The sequence below is a fragment of the Camelus ferus genome, chromosome 1, assembly GCF_009834535.1.
Source record: "Camelus ferus isolate YT-003-E chromosome 1, BCGSAC_Cfer_1.0, whole genome shotgun sequence".
NCBI lineage: Eukaryota > Metazoa > Chordata > Mammalia > Artiodactyla > Camelidae > Camelus > Camelus ferus.
This window is the reverse complement of record NC_045696.1, coordinates 98008981-98025895: the sequence shown is the minus strand read 5'-3', so window position 1 is coordinate 98025895 and position 16915 is coordinate 98008981. Positions and strand designations below refer to the sequence as shown.

Genomic DNA, 16915 nt, shown 5'->3' with positions numbered 1-16915 from the left:
TATTAACTTTGCCATGCAGAACTGCATAATTATATTGCAAAATGTTTTCCAGGGAGCCTAAAATACCAAGGGTCATTTAGTAAGATGTGTAAATAGACAACAGCTACTCAGACACAAGAACATACATTTGTGGAGGTGATCAATATAGCCTTATTTTTTTTAATCCCCTTGTAAACAGTGATGGGTATATAATAGCCTTTGACTATAAGACAAATTTAACCACACAAAGGTCAGAAACATGCCTTTGGAGATGAGCTCCATGCTTGATCAAGGTCTATGATTCACGCATATCGTGAATGTTTACCTTAATTCTTGCTTTTCCCTGTATCTGCAAGAAGCATATTAAGTGTCCTTCACTAAACAATTTATCACGAAATATTTACCATTATCAATATATTGATGATACCAGTGCAAAAATCTGTGTAAAAAACCTACAATGTACTATTAGGGAATAGCCCTTCCCTATCCTAACAAAAAGGGTAAATTGGTTTAAACATTCAGGAAGCTGTATCCTAGTTAATTTTATCTGCCTTTTTAATGAGCTAGAATGCTGAAAAGATGGCAAAACTTAGTGAAAATGTTCCTAAAACATTAGTCCCATTGCTGCTTTAGCAAATAGAGCATGTTTTAACAGTATATAATCTCTTTGATGACTTGTAATATTACATCTGATACATTAAATACCCTCTTAGAATAGTCTAAACTGGGTTTCAGATGTGCAAAGACATGCCCTAGAATTTGTTTTATCTACCAATCTAAGAAATCATTTTGACATTTGTCCTAAATGAAGTCCCAATGTAGCCTAGCTATTATAACTTGATTGAGGTTAATGTAGGTGTCCTGTTCCATGTACATTAAATTATATACATTATTACAGTTGTATTATTTTCATATAGAAATTAATTTTCATATTTAAAGGTAGAAATGGTTTAAATTTGTCAGAAAATTCTTGATCAGGAAGGTTGAGTAGGGAGCTGGAAAAGAGATTTTTTTGAATCCCATTTTAACCACTAAAAGATCTGACTGGGAAAAATATCTCATCTATCCCATCAAAAGCAGTAAATTGTTATGGCTTCAACGAGAAGACTGTTCTCCCTTATTACTACACAATAAATATGACTATATTAACATGGAAGAAAAAAACACTACATCTGCTTACTGAGTTTCTAAGTCAACAGTTTCCCCTTTGAAGTAGACATTACTGCAGGGAAGCATGTCAACCATCATTCACAGCTATCAGTATCTTTGGCTTTTTTTATTCAGAAGTATCACACAAATGAGGTACCAAATTACAGAATGTAGAACTTGTAAGGAAAGTCATTACATACAGACTGGTGAATTAAATGAAGGAAAGCTATTGTGTTAAATCTTTTGCAAGAATTTTAAAGTTAAAATAGTTGAAAACTTAAGGTTAAGCATTTGAATTCTTGTTAATAAACAAGAACATAAAATTTGTCCTGTTTTTAATGATTCTTCCTTCCAAATACTAATGAACAGAACTTTGGCAAGCACTAGAAATAAAATGAAGAAAAAATACACCAATGCCTTTGATATCCCCCAAGAGAAAACATACTCTGTGTGAATATAATTTTATTGGTACTCAGCAGTATTAAATATAAGATGATTATTTTCCTGATTATTTCCAATCCTGGAGCTGTAATTAAGGCAAAATCTACAATACAGAGTGTTTACCTAGTATACCACTACACATAGCTATCATCACAACTCTTTTTTTCCTGGCAGACGGGGACATAAAAGTAATTGAAACCAATGTTTAAGAAGATCAAGATATTTAACATAAAGTTTAAAAATATATACACTGATTTCTAAACAAGAAAGTTAACTAGTTAAATTGAAACTGAGTAAAATTTTAAAAGGGCAGGAATATGAGTCAATTATTCTCACTCATTGTTTTTTAATGTACTGTCAATAAAAATTAAATAATTATATAATATAGACATCTTAACAGAAGTGTATGATTTATAAAGATTAAATGTTCTTTAAAGAAAAAGTACTCATTAAAATTATGGCACCAAGGAAGCTAATAATTTTTAAAACTTTTATTGATTTTAAATTTAAAACAAAATGCAGTTTGAACCACAAGTGGGGATACAATGCTTTAAAGATATTTCTAAAGTTATTACTCTACATAATGAAACAGAGTTAACAGCATAAACGTGAACTTTTCATTCCAGTGGTTTACATATTTTCCTAGGATGAATTTGTTGTTTTTTATTTAAAACCGTTTAATAGAACTGTACAAAAACAGAATGATATTGTTTTAAATGACTTGCCAAATTTATCATTATGAATGTGTTTCAAAACACAAGTCTATAAATGTCTGGGTAAGGAAGCAGCAAAGTCTTCACCTTTACAGTGAGTTTGCAAGGTTTTGCCTTTGTAAACAAAAGTAGATGGTGTTTTTTGCTGCAAACTCTTTTTACACTTAATCTCACTGCAGTATTTATATATAGAGAACCCACATACTATACTTTGTGAGATTCTGATCAACCTGATTTTTTGTGTAATGCTAGTCCTACAAGGTAAAGAACTTCCCTACTGCTCCTTATGCTAGTGGACCAACTTCAAGTTATTACGCTACTCTCATCTCTGCAGAAAGGTCTGTTGGTCCCTTCCCTCAGCCCTCTGCCTCACCTGCTGCCGGAGAGAAAAGGGACTGGGAAGATTCTTGCTGCCTAATCCACTGTTCCCTTGGAGCAAGGTACAGGGCACAGAGAGGGAAGGATTTAGCTGCTGATAGATTTAGCACATATCTTAAGATGTGTGTCCTAGAATACAACCCTGCCTCCAATCTCCTCTTATCTTTCAGTGAAGTCACTTCTAACACTGTAAGTATAAAATACAAGGTGTTAAATCTGTATCTTCAAACATGACACTTCTCCTATTAAGTAACTAATTTCTTCTTTCAAGTTAAAAGTTTCCCTTAAGGAGAAAAGCCACTGACTACCTAACCTGATCGCTAAATTTATAGCTTGTTTTAAATGTGACTGAAATAGTCATTCAGAATTCTGTGGCAACTACTGTGCGTTTGATTATTAACAAAAAGTAGGAACAAGATGACTAGTTCTATAGATAGGTGTAAGGATGAATTACTGAAGTTCCAAAATCAAATTCTGATTCTAAACACAATAGCAAAGAAAATTTCCATTCAGAGATTAAGATGTCTTTAAGAGTTGAAACAATTTTGGAGGTCATCCAGACCAACTTCCATCCCAATTATCATGACTCACATATAGTAGTCTTCTGAATTATAAAAATTTATAAAGTTATTTCTTAAAAGCTACATAAATAAAAATTATCTATATATAGAAATACCTCTTCAGCAATTCCATAATTTAAATATTCAAATCAAATTGGGAGAAGCTGTTCCTTCTAACCCTACAGACTGTATTTACACACTAACACACTGAGTTACATTTAAACAAAGAACACCACCTGGCTAAAATGGAGAAAACAGCGCTCTAACACAGTCCCTAATTTTTTTATGAACACAAAATTGCAAGTCACTTATATGAATTTTAGCTCAATGAAACTGTAAAAAAAAAAAAAAAAAAAAAAAAAAAAATCCACAAAAAAACCCCAAGAACAAAACAAAAAAACCCACAAACCCAAGTAACTTGCTATAACCTGGACTTTGGTCTCTCATTTAAGGTTCTGGAATGCAAATACGGTTTTTCGTGGTCCAATAAAATCAATTACCTGTACAGTCTGTACACATATTAGTTATCTACAAGGACTGTGAATCCACTGCATCACAAATGGAAGGCTCTGATGAATAACCAAATGTGTCCAACACAGAAAATAACTTTTATTTGGTCAAAAGTATAAAAGGTTTGACCTTAATCTGAAATATGAAAAAGCTGAGTACTTGGAAGATATATGAAAATACTCAGCATAGAAACTATGAAAACTTGAATAACAAACTAACTTTTTTTTCTCAAAAAATTGTTTTAGGCCACAGTATGTAACAGAACTTATTGCTATTTGAAACATCATTAAAAATAGGTTCATATATAGAAGCAGACTATGTATCAGTAATACCTCTTCACTAATATAAAACGATATGCCCCTTTTAGGAGACGTAAGACATACTCTAGATCTCATTTCTAAAACTGTATTTTTCTCATTTCCAAAAATTCTGAATATATCTGATCACACTGACCTTACCTAAATCCCACAAATTATAAATCAATCAAAGTTTTGATTTCATTAATTTTAGCTTGTTTCATGTCACTAGCATTTGTTTTTTTAGTTCCAAAGGCTCCAGCTGCAAGTTCTCTCTTTGTGTTTTGTATTTTCAGCATATTTTCTTCAACAGAGTCCTTCACAATGAACTTTAAAAAAAAAAAAAAAGTTAAATTGGTTAAATACTTTTTAGGTCACAATACTTAAACTCTTCAATGTAAAAAAAAACTGAGACATGATGAAATGATGCTCTGCTTATAAAGGAATCTGCTTTACGGTATTCTGTAGCTTTCAAAAACTGTCAATAATAATCTATCAGAAGCAGTTTAGCTCTTCTTTTTCCCTCAGTACACAGTGAGAATATTTAGAACCTGATATAATAACTAGAGATGAGCACCGCTTTCCCTTATCATTCAATACAGTTTTCCTGTATAAAGAATATAGCTGTAAGGACGTAAGTTACATATTACAAGCTCATCATCAGATAAGAACAGCACTCAAAAACCAAACTTTATAGGCAATTGTGTAGCTGGAATATTAGCAAAGTAAATTTAGCATTATATTTAAAAAGCCAAATGAGATTTTCACAGATATCCAAGAATAAGGCTTCATCTGGTATAATTCATAAGGTTAAAAATTAAAGATAAAAAGAAGATCATCTAAATAGATGCTAAAGAAGCATTTCATAAAACTCAACATTTATTGCTGATAAAAACCCTGACTAAAAAATCTTAATTAATCAAGAAATAAATATCAACTTGATTAAGGGCATCTACTAGAAACTTACCAAGAACAACATACTTAATGTAAAACAATACAAGTATCCCCAACACAGACAGGAGTAAATCAAGAATGATTACTGTCACTACCCTTCAACACTGTACAGGGGGCTGGGCCAAGATGGTGAAGCAGCAGGATACGCCTAGCTTACCCTCTTCCATGAATACAGCAAAATTCACACAGAATACCTACTGAACTTTGGCAGAGTATCTCTTACATTGGAAATACAAGGAAGTCCTCACAAAACTGATAGAGGAAAAAGAAAAAGGAAATCGGTGCGGGACCTGTCCCCTGGGGAGGGAGCAGCAAAGGAGGAAAAGTGCCCTCCCTCTGGGAAGCCACCTCTTCAGCGAGGAGGTCAGTGGGGACAAAGAGGGAGCTTCCAAGGCTCAGAGGAGAAAGCAGCAGGCGCTCAGCAGACAGAACTGAGAGAAAACAGCACAGAGGGTCCCTGCGATCCCTAGCCTGAGATGGCGTTGGCAGGAGCAGGCTGGCCAGGCTACAGGAGAACTGGCTTCAGTGGTCGAGCCCAGGGAGAGGACTGGGGCTGACTGAGGCAGCCTCGGGGGGCTGGAGTGTGGTGCAGGCTGAGGCTGGGAGTGTGTGCAGAACAGAACACCCCATAAAAAGCACCACTGCTGGTGTGCACAGTGGAGAGGGGCACACCACAGCCCAGCCACAGCAGACATCTCCACCAGCTCAGAGGGTGTTTGCTCAGCACCACTGTTGGTGCACATTCTCCTGAAGAGAGAGGCGGGATTCAGACACAGCCATCTTCTAGCCATCTTCTTGGTTTGCTATGGAGGGGCACAATCACTGCTGTGTGACTCCTGGTGGAGGCAGGGCCAAAACCTGAATCCACACCCAAGGGTCCTGCAACTTCACAAGCAGGACTGAAATTTGATTCTAGCCCCTGGCAGAGGTGGCAGATTTGCTCCGCTGAGCAAATCTGCCTCTGTGGACCTGCGCCTCTAAGGTGAACAAGCCAAGTTCTGGCACACCGCAGGGGAGGGTTTGGTGTGAACAGTGGGCCTGTGTATCATATGCAGATTCAGGGCTGGGGTCTGGTGCACTACGGTGGGTCCTAGTGCCTGATGTTGGCAGATCTACACCGGCGGCTCTGCAGGTGCAGAACCTGGACAAACACGAGTGGGTTGCCAATATTCCCAAGGCTGAGGCAGGGACAAGGGCAGTGTCAACAAAGTGTACTTTGTAAGCCCACATAACAAGTGTCAGACAACACCACAGAGGGCACTCCCCAGTGGACATCTCCTACAGAGGAATACTCAGTGGCTCCTCTTCTAACAGAAGCACTCCAGTCCCACATACCACACAGCACAGCTCAGATTCCAACAACAGCGGAGCAAAACCAGTCCCTATCTGGGCTGTGACAACCACAGAGCAACGAAGAGGACCTGGCTTAACAAACAGGGTAGGCTCTGGTCACCACACCACCAAACATGCCCTCAATCAAGGTGACAACAGCCAGCACACATGGAGGAAAGATGGCAACCATCCATAGTAAAAACAGCCCTCATGACAAAATTATTAGATGCACAGTCTACATAGGAATGCTCACACTTAAAAAACAAATAAATGAAACAGCCCTTCAAGACCACAGTAGATAACTTACTCCTAAATTCACAGTCAAAGAAATATGAGTAAAATGAAGAAGTATAGGAATCACTTCCAATTAAAAGAACAAGAGAAGTCCCCTGAAAGAATAAACAATGAAATAGACCAAGAGAGCCTACTATATCATGACTTCAAGAAGGTGATGAAAGCACTGAAGGAAATAAGAGACTACCAACAGAAATGCAGAATACTAAAGAAACCAAACAGAAACTATAAAGAGAATCCAATTAATCAGAAAACTCAACTGCTGAGATAAAAGCTGAGCTAAAGGCAGTCAAAAGCAGACTAAATAATACAGAAGAACAAATAAATGATTTAGAAGACAGGATAACAGAAATCACTCAATTAGAATAGCAAGCAGAAAATCAAATGAAAATCGATGAAAGCAATATAAGAGACCTATGGGATAATATAAAGTGTGTCAATCTATGCATAATAGGGGTCCCAAAAGGAGAAGCAAGAGACAGGGAGATCGAAAACGTATTTGAAGAAATCATGACTAAAAACTTCCCAAATCTAAAGAAGGAAACAGATATCCAAGTATAGGAAGTACAGAGGGTCCCAAACAAGATGAACCCAAACAGAACTACACCAAGACATATAATTAAGATGGCTGCAGTTAAAGAAAAGATTCTAAAGGCAGCAAAAGAAAAACAAAGTTAGTTAAAAGGGGACCCCCATAAGGCTTTCAGCTGATTTATCTGCACAAACACTGCTGGCCAGAAGGGAGAAGCAAGATATATTCAAAGTCCTGAATGAGAAAAATCTGCAATCCAAGGTACTCTACCCACCAAGACTATCCTTTAGAATAGAAGGAGAGATAAAGAATTTCACAGACAAGCAAAAACTAAAAGAACTCAGCAATGCTAAACCTATCCCAAAAGAAATACTGAAAAGTCTTGTCTAAATAGAAAATAAGCAGAGAAGCTACAGAAAAAAGAAAATCATAACTGGAAATGCAGTAACTACAATGAGCTGCAAGAGAATAAACAAGATATAAAAGAGGACATCAAAACATAAAATGTGGTAGAGGGGAGCAAGAAAATGTAGATTTTTCTCTTCGTTCTTCTTAGGATGTGTTTGAGCCTATATGACTATCAGTCTAAAGCAAACGGATATAGTTAATGAGTTAACATACTTGTAAAACAGGGAAACCACAAATTAAAAGCAATACAATAGAGTCACAAAAATCAAAAATAAACCAAGCTAATACAAAAGAAAATTACTGGGGGAGGGTATAGCTCAGTGGTAGAGCGTGTGCTTAGCATGCACGAGGTCCTGGGTTCAACCCCCTACTATCTCCATTAAAAAAAAAAACCTAATTACCACTCCCCAAAATTAAATTTAAAAAGTAAACAAACAAACAAGCAAAAAAACATAAAAAGAAAAAAGGAAAGAAAGGAACAAAGAAAAAATACCAAATCAATTGGAAAACAAAGATTAAAATGGCAATAAACACACATCTATCAACAATTACCATAAATGTCAATGGACTAAGTGCTCCAATCAAAAGACACAGAATGGCAGATTGGATAATAAAACAAGAGCCTCCAATATGCTGCCTACAAGAGACCCATGTTAGAGCAAAGGACATACATAGACTGAAAGTAAGAGGATACAAAAAGATATTTCATGGAAATGACAAGAAAGCGAGGATAGCAATACTCATATCACACAAAACAGACTTTAAAACAAAGGCCATAAAGAAAGACACTATATAATGATGAAAGGAGCAATAAAACAGGATATTATAGTAATTAACATATATGCACCCAATGTAGAAGCATCTAGATATATAAAATAAATAGACATAAAGAGAGAAACTGATGGGAACACAATAGTAGGAGACTTTAACACCCCACTAACATCATTGGACACATCTTCCAGACAGAAAATCAATAAGGCAATGGAGATACTAAATGACACAATAGAACAGCTGGACTTAATTGATATTTTTAGCACATTACATCCCCCCAAAACAGAATATAAGCCGATAGACCACAACTCAGACACAAAAGAAGCCTCAACAAATTTAAGAGGATAGAAATTATTCTGAGCATCTTTTCTGACCACAATGGCATGAAACTAGAAATCAACCATAGGGGGAAAATGAGGAAAAAACGACTGCATGGAGCCTAAACAACATGTTACTTAAAAAAACCAATGGGTCAATGATGAAATCAAAGAAGAAATAAAAAAATACCCGAGACAAATGATAATGAAAACACAACCACACAAGATCTATGGGATCCAGCAAAAGCAGTCCTAAGAGGTAAGTTGACAGCAATACAAGCCTTCCTCAAAAAACAAGAACAATCTCAAATAAACAACCTAACCTACCACCTTAAAGAGTTAGAAAAAGAAGAACAAATAAAACTTAAAAGTCAGCAGAAGAAAAGAAATAATAAAGATCAGGGAGGAAGAAAACAGATTTTAAAAAATAGAAACAAATCAATCAAATCAAGAGCTGTTTTGAAAGAGTAAACAAAATCAACAAACCTCTCGCAAGGCTGAGAGAGAGGAAACAGATAAAGTAAGAAAGGAAAGTGGAGAAATTACACCAACACCACAGAAATACAAAAAACCAGAAAAGAATATTATGAACAACTGTACGGCAACAAATTGGACAACCTAGAAGAAATGGACAAATTTCTAGAAACATACAGTCCACCAAGACTCAATCAAGAAGAAACAGATCACTTGAACAGACCAATCACTAGACGTGAAATAGAATCAGCAAACAAAACCTAACTGCAAACAAAAGGCCAGGACCAGATGGTTTCACTGGGGAATTCTACCAAACATACAAAGAAGAACTCACACTGATCCTTCTCAAACTCTTTCATTCTACGAAGCCACCATTACCCTGACAACAAAACGAAAGACACTAGCATAAAATAAAATTGCAGGCCATTATCACTGATGAACATAGATGTAAAAATCCTTATTAGCAAACAGAATCGAACAACACATAAAAAAGATCATACACCATAATCAAGTTGGACTCATCCCAGGGACACAAAGATGGTTCAACATATGCAAATCAATCAATGTGATACACCAAATCAACAAAAGAAAGGACAAAAATCACATGATCATCTCAACATATGCAGAAAAAGCATTTGATAAAATTCAACACCTATTTATAATAAAAACTCTTACCAAAGTGGGTATAGAGGGGACATACCTAAACAAAATAAAAGCTGTTTACAACAAACCCACAGCCAGCATAATACTCAACGATGAAAAACTGAAAGCCTTTCCACTAAAATCTGGAACAAGACGAGGAAGGCCATTTTCACCACTTCTATTCAACATAGTTTTACAAGTCCTAACCACAGCAATCAGGCAAGGAAAAGAAATAAAAGGGTTCCAAAGTGGAAGAGAAGAAGTAAAATTATCACTATATGTGGATATGATACTATATACAGAAAACCCTAAAAGCTTCACACAAAAACTACTAGAGCTGATAAAGGAATCTGGCAAGGTGGCAGGATACAAGATTAACATACTGAAATCAGTTGCGTTTCTTTATACTAAACAATGAAATATCAGAAAAGAAAAGTAAAGAAACAATCCCTTTTAAAAATTGCATCCAAAAAAAAAAAAAAAAGTTAGGAATAAATCTTACCAAGAAGGTGAAAGACTTATACATGGAGAACTGCAAAACACTGATTAAGGAAATTAAAGATAACTTAAAGAAACGGAAAGGTATCTCATGCTCTACAATTAGAAGAATTAATATTGTTAAAATGGCCATACTGCCCAAAGCAATCTACAGATTTAATGTGATCCCTATCAAATTACCCAGGACATTTTCCACAGAACTAGAACAAATAATCCTAAAATTTATATAGAATCACAAAAGACCCAGGCATGACAAAGTAATACTGAAGGAAAAGAATGAAGCTGGAGGAATAACCCTCCCAGACTTCAGATAATACTACAGAGCTACAGTAATCAAAACAGTGTGATACTGGCACAAACAGCCGTATGGATCAATAGAACAGAACAGAGAGCCCAGAAATAAATGCAGACTTACCATCAATTAATCTTCAACAAAGGAGGCAAGAATATACAATGGAGAAAAGACAGTTTCTTCAGCAAGTGGTGTTGGGAAAACTGGACAGCCACATGTAAATCAATGAAGTTATAACAGTCCCTCACACCATACAGAAAAATATGCTCAAAATAGCTTAAAGACTTAAATATAAAGCAAGACACTAATACACCTAGAAGAAAAGATAGGCAAAACATCTGACATAAAATCTTAGCAATGTTCTCCTAGGGCAGTCTACCCAGGCAATAGAAATAAAAGCATAACTAAACAAATGGACCTAATTAAACTTAAAAGCTGTTGCACAGCAAAGGAAACTGTAAGTAAAACAAAAAGACAACCTACGGAATGGGAGAAAGTATTTGCAAATCATGAGACTGATAAGAGCTTAATATCCAGAATATACAAATAGCTCATATAGCTTAATAACAAAAAAACAAACAACCCAATCCAAAAATGGGCAAAAGACCTAAATAGTCATTTCTCCAAAGAAGACATACATATAGCCAACAGGTACATGAACAGATGTTCAATATCGCTAATTATTAGAGAAACACAAATCAAAACTACAATGAGGTATTACCTCACACCACTCAGAACAGCCATTATTAAAAAGTCTATGAATAATCAATGCCGGAGAGGGTGTGGAGAAAAAGGAACACTCCTACATCATTGGTGGAAATGTAAACTGGTACAGCCACTTGGAGAATAGTATGGATGTTCCTTAAAAAATAAAAAGTTACCATATGATCCAGCAATCCCACTCCTGGGCATGTATCTGGAGAAAATTCAATTTGAAAATATACGTACACCCCAATGTTCACAGCAGCACTATTTATAATAACCAGGACATAGAAATAACCTAAACGTCCATCAATAATAGATGAATGGATAAAGATATGTGTGTGTGTGTGTGTGAGTATACATACATATATACACACATGTGTATATATATGCATGTATAATGGAATAGTATTCAGCCATAGAAAAGAATGAAATGCCATTTGGATGGACCTAGTGATTATCATATTAAGTGAAGTCAAAGAGAAATATATGATATTAGTTATATGTGGAACCTAAATAAATGATACAAATGAACTTATTTACAAAGCAGAGATAAACTCACAGACAGAAAAGAAACTTAGAGAAGGGTGGGGATAAATCAGGAGTTTGGGATTAACATATTACTATACTACTATATATAAAATAAACAACAGATACCTACTGTATAGCACAGGGAACTATATTTAATATAATAACCTATAATGGGAAAGAACATGAAAAAGAATGTGTGCGTGTGTATATATATATATATATGAATCACTTTGCTGTACATCTGAAACTAAAACAGTGTAAATCAACTATTTTAAATAAAATTTTTTAAAAGTAAAATTAAAAAATTTAAGAAAACCCAGTTGAGATGGTAAATATTGTATTATGTATATTTTACCATGATGGAGAAAAAAAGAATAGGTTTGATCTGTATGTTCTTATATGGTAGTCTCCAACATATACAGTTAAGGGGGATAAAAAAAAAGTCTGCAAAATAATAAAGTATGATCCCATTTACCTGAAAAGAAATTTTTGAAATTTACACACAGATGTTAAGTATGAATGTATATAAACACAGAGAAAGAAACTCTGAATGCCATATGTTAAACTATTGATGGTGGTTTCCTTCTAAAAAGCAGATCTTAATATTTTGCTCTGCATAATTCTATTTCAATCTTCTACAATAATATATTAATGCAGTATTTATATAATTTTAAAAACCGTATCAACCTAATTTTAAAATAGATGTCTTAAAAACTCACTTTTGTGATGATAACTTCTTGCTTCTGGCCAAGTCTATGGCATCTGTCAAAGCACTGATCTTCAGCCGCTGGATTCCAGGCCTAATAAGAACACGAGCTGCATTATTACCACCCTGATCTGTGAGTGTTCTGTGCATATTCTTTTGTTGCAGTATTATTCATTCACCTTTTATTGACTGAAATCCTTCTGAATGAATTCAGACACTGACATTATAAATGCTCTGGGGAAAAAAATCCACACATCCCCTCAGCCTCCTCCAATCACTACTATGACAGGCAGATATTCTCTCTCCACTGTCATTTCACTCCACCACTTCCTAGTATCTAATACAGGGCCTGATACAACACGCCATATAAATGGTTGCTGATTAATCAAATAATATCTTTCTGCCTCCCCCCCCCCCATTTTAAAGTCAAACTATGTATGTTTAACAGAGAAAAACAAATTTACACATCCTCTTAAGTGACTTAATTTACATTAGAAAAGATTGGTAACCAGGTCCATTTATGAAAAAGTTTTCTCCTTTTTGATGGTCTTTGGTACTTTTTCTTTCATGTTCCTCCATTCATTATGTAACAGCACAAGATTTCAGAAGTAATCAAAAGTCCCCAAAATTATTTAAGACTTCATTGACACAATTTTCAGTATCTATATTTGAAATCAGTATGACTTCAAAATTGAACTAAAAAAGTAACATTAACTAATTAACATAGGCATTATCATCGGGACTGTATTAAGGTGAAGAATAAAACAATGAAGCAATGAAAAGGGAAGAATAAGCAAAAGGATATAGAGCTCTTCGGTCTAGAAAGATAGGAGTCAAGTGGTTTTGAAATATTATCATGAACTGTCAGGGTAGAGATCATTAAAAGTTAAATTAAACTATTGAGTGGTTCTTGAAGCTAAAGACAGGATGTTTTGAAGAAAAGGAACATTTATACAGCAAAGTACCACCTGAAAATAGAAACAAAATCATAAATGCATATGTAGATGGAACAAGTGTATAGTATGACTTAGGCAGTTATCTTCTGTTTAAAGTTCCCTTGAGAGTTAAGAGAAAAGCAGATTTTACTATTAACTTGCTCTAATTTGGTTGTGGGATTGTTTTTCAGTATAGAACTTAGATTTAAAAGACTTATTTCGGTTATGATTTTCTAAAACTAACAGTCATATTCTGTGAGTATTTTTTATTTTACGATTGGACATATTTTGAAACCATTATACCAAGAGCTCAGATACAATGTTCCTTTCTGTTGTCTGTATTCAGTCTAGGAACCTTATGGTGAGCTGGCAATACATATCAAGTATGACTAGATGTATAAAACAACTTATTTCATGATAATATAAAATTGATAGCTCCCATTCTCACATACAGTGATAAAGAAAGCAATAGCTTTATCAAAAACTCATAATTGAACATCAAAATACACCCTAACTTTTATATAATATTCCATGAAGAGGTAAAATATTTTCACGAGCATTTTTTTTTACTGAATATTTTCTTTCTAGGGCCTGGATTTTCTTTTTAAGTTAGAAGCAACATGTCAAAGATTGAAATGTTCAATGAAAAATGATCAACTTACTATGAAATTGCTAAAACATTCTGTTTTCTGAAAGTGTAACTGTTAAAGAGTTTAATCTCTGATCAACCTTATAACACTAATTAAATTACTGTTTTTGGTATTAACAACCTCTTCCTTATCAAGTACTAAGATTTTAACCAAAGGAAAAAAAAATTGGGGAATCTGTTTCAAAAATCAGCTTCTAGGATTATCATCAGGTTAGCTAACAGGTAACTTAATCTGTAGTTCCAATGAATATTTTTTATAACAATCGTAAACTAAAACTCTAGCAAAGATTTAAAACTTCATCCATAGAACTGAGACAAGAAAATACGACAGACCACCGCTACCCTCGTGGCATTAACATGAAAGCCATGAATGCCTAAGCATGGCTCTGGTTGTAGTATTACCAGAAAGGTTACCCTCAGGTGAGGAAAAAAAGCTCTGGTAACAGGTAAATGCTTCAACTGGATAGCTTTAAGCAGAATAACTCAAAATTCGTATCTTAGTAAAATTTCTTTATATTATGAATTTTCTGAGTTTCAGACAAGCTAAAACCACAAATCTTAGATCTGTGAATGCACAGAAATAGCATAGGGCTGCCTCTAGCTCAGACAGTACCCAGTGCAAATTAGAAACTGAATTAGTTCAGATTGCTTCCAGTCCAAAAAGCCCCTTTGTGCAATTAGGAGAAAAAGTGCTCCTATGTGGATTGCAGCTCTAAGTCACACAGTTTGGTGCATCAAGTTTAGAGTGAATTCTAGCTCCCATTCTACCCTAGACCTGTATTGCACACAGCAATTGCATTGCATTAGACACTAAAATTTACCCAAAACATTCCATTAATGGTATTTGTTTATAAAAATGTGATGCTGAACCACCTGCACCTAAATCACCTATGGTCTATATAAAAATGCAGCTTCCTATGTCTCATCAAAGAACTCCTAAGTCTGAGGACAGAGGTCAGAAATTGCATTTACCTAATTCTTATGCACATTAAAGCTTGAGACCATTAGCACCATGATGGTGGCTACTTTGTCTATCTTGTTTATAGCCAGATTCCTAGTGCCTGTGAAATTCCCTGACACAAAGCAGGATCTCATTATTCACTAGCTGAGCCAATGAAAACAGTTCCCTAAGGCATTAGAGTTCACAGAAATTTATTCTGTATGTAGAACGGAAAAGCACGGCACAATACTTATAAACATGGACTCTAATCCTGGTTTGTATATTACTAGCTCTGTGATGAGGCAAGTAATTTCACTTCTCTATGTTTCAGTTTCCTCACCTGAAAAATGAGGATAGTAACAAGATCTACTTTACAGAGATGCTGTGAGAATTTCAGTTGATATATGTAAAGCACTTACGAGAGCCCTCCATTTTTAATGAGATTATCTACCTCTCAAGTTTGCCTCAGAATTTTCACAATCAGTTATAATTATAAACGCACTTAACATATAGTTTTTGGTTTGTTTTTTTTTTTTTTTTTTTTTTTAAGAAGTAGTAACATACCAAAAAGTCTACAGAACTACTTACTGGATCCATTAAAAACACTCGAGAAGCTGCAGAAAGATTCAAACCAACTCCACCTGCTTTTAAGGATAGAAGCATTATAGTTGGAGATCCAGCTTCAGTGTTTTGAAAACACTGAATTGATTCCACTCTTTTCTTTTGGGCCATGGAACCATCCAAACGAGTAAATACAAATCCAGAAGCTCTAATGGAGGGGACAAAAGAGACAAGGAATACTTAGCTACACTATAAAGACATGTTAAGTAATTTTAAATCTTTTCATTCAACCAATTACTTCACTTTTCTATTCTGAAACAAGTATTTACCAATCATCTATTAATATGTCAAGCTCTGAGTCAACTTTTTCCCTATAAATTCAGCACTTTACCATTAGAATCCTAAGTTCCTAGGAATATTCTTTATTGTGACTGACTTATTTTAGATAGATGAAATGAATAAAACTGGTAAAACAAAATTTTTTTGGTTTAATCCAATGGTTTAATGCAAATTAAAACATTTATATAAAATCCCTTTGCTCAAAGTGAGAACCACTGTTGAACTTACCTGAGTGGTGTTTCTATTAAAGACAGGAATGTTGTAAACTGAGAAACAACTAAACTTTTTATGTTGGGGTTCTTCTTTCTTAAGTCAATCAATGCATGCATTAGAGCATTAATCTGAAAAAAATTAGAATACCCATTAAATTCCATTTTGAATTGGAAGAGAAAGGTCCTGCCATATTACCTCCCTACAATGCAAAAGACCACTAATTTTTTTTTAAAATTTAAGACTAAAAGAATATTATCATATGTGAACCCTCCCTTTCTCTTTCCTCTCAAATTCACTACTAGAAATAAACATAAAGCCAGTAACCACCAACAGAGTATAATACTCACAATTACATGCACTGGAAGCAAAATTATTATTTCTAAATATGGTATTTCTTTATATAAATGTAAAGCAAATACTCAAATATTTGTGCATGTGTGTTTTACCTTTGAACTGGATGTCCATTCCATATTAGACTTTTTCTCAGTGTCACATGCCAATTCTTCTGGAGGACATTCTAATAAATTGTCTCCATGTATATCATTTCTGCATAAAGGGCATTTAGCATGTGGCTATAGAAGAAAAAACAAAGTATGAGTGATACTTAACAAAGGAATAGAAATATACATTTGTCTAAAATTTTTATAGAGCATGGTAAGTTCTGTATCCCTAATACCCAGCATTTTATTTAAACTTTTATTAGATTCATCCATTTAAGATAAATCTATACAGGCAGATATAATGTTCTAATGTGGTAAGTGGGATGAGTAAAAAAGAGGAAAAGTATGCGATCTTGGCT

At 34.7% G+C, this 16915-nt stretch overlaps 1 protein-coding gene across 1 annotated transcript in view; it reads right to left on the bottom strand.

Moving 5' to 3' along the window:
• Positions 1–2045: 2045 nt before the first annotated feature.
• The window catches only part of HLTF (helicase like transcription factor), a 55182-nt gene continuing 40312 nt past the window's right edge, over positions 2046–16915 (bottom strand). Inside the window, 5 exon segments of the mRNA XM_006187256.3 lie at positions 2046–4355; positions 12493–12573; positions 15592–15772; positions 16132–16244; positions 16563–16688. Coding sequence (XP_006187318.1) covers positions 4203–4355; positions 12493–12573; positions 15592–15772; positions 16132–16244; positions 16563–16688 — 654 coding nt within the window. The 3' untranslated portion in view covers positions 2046–4202.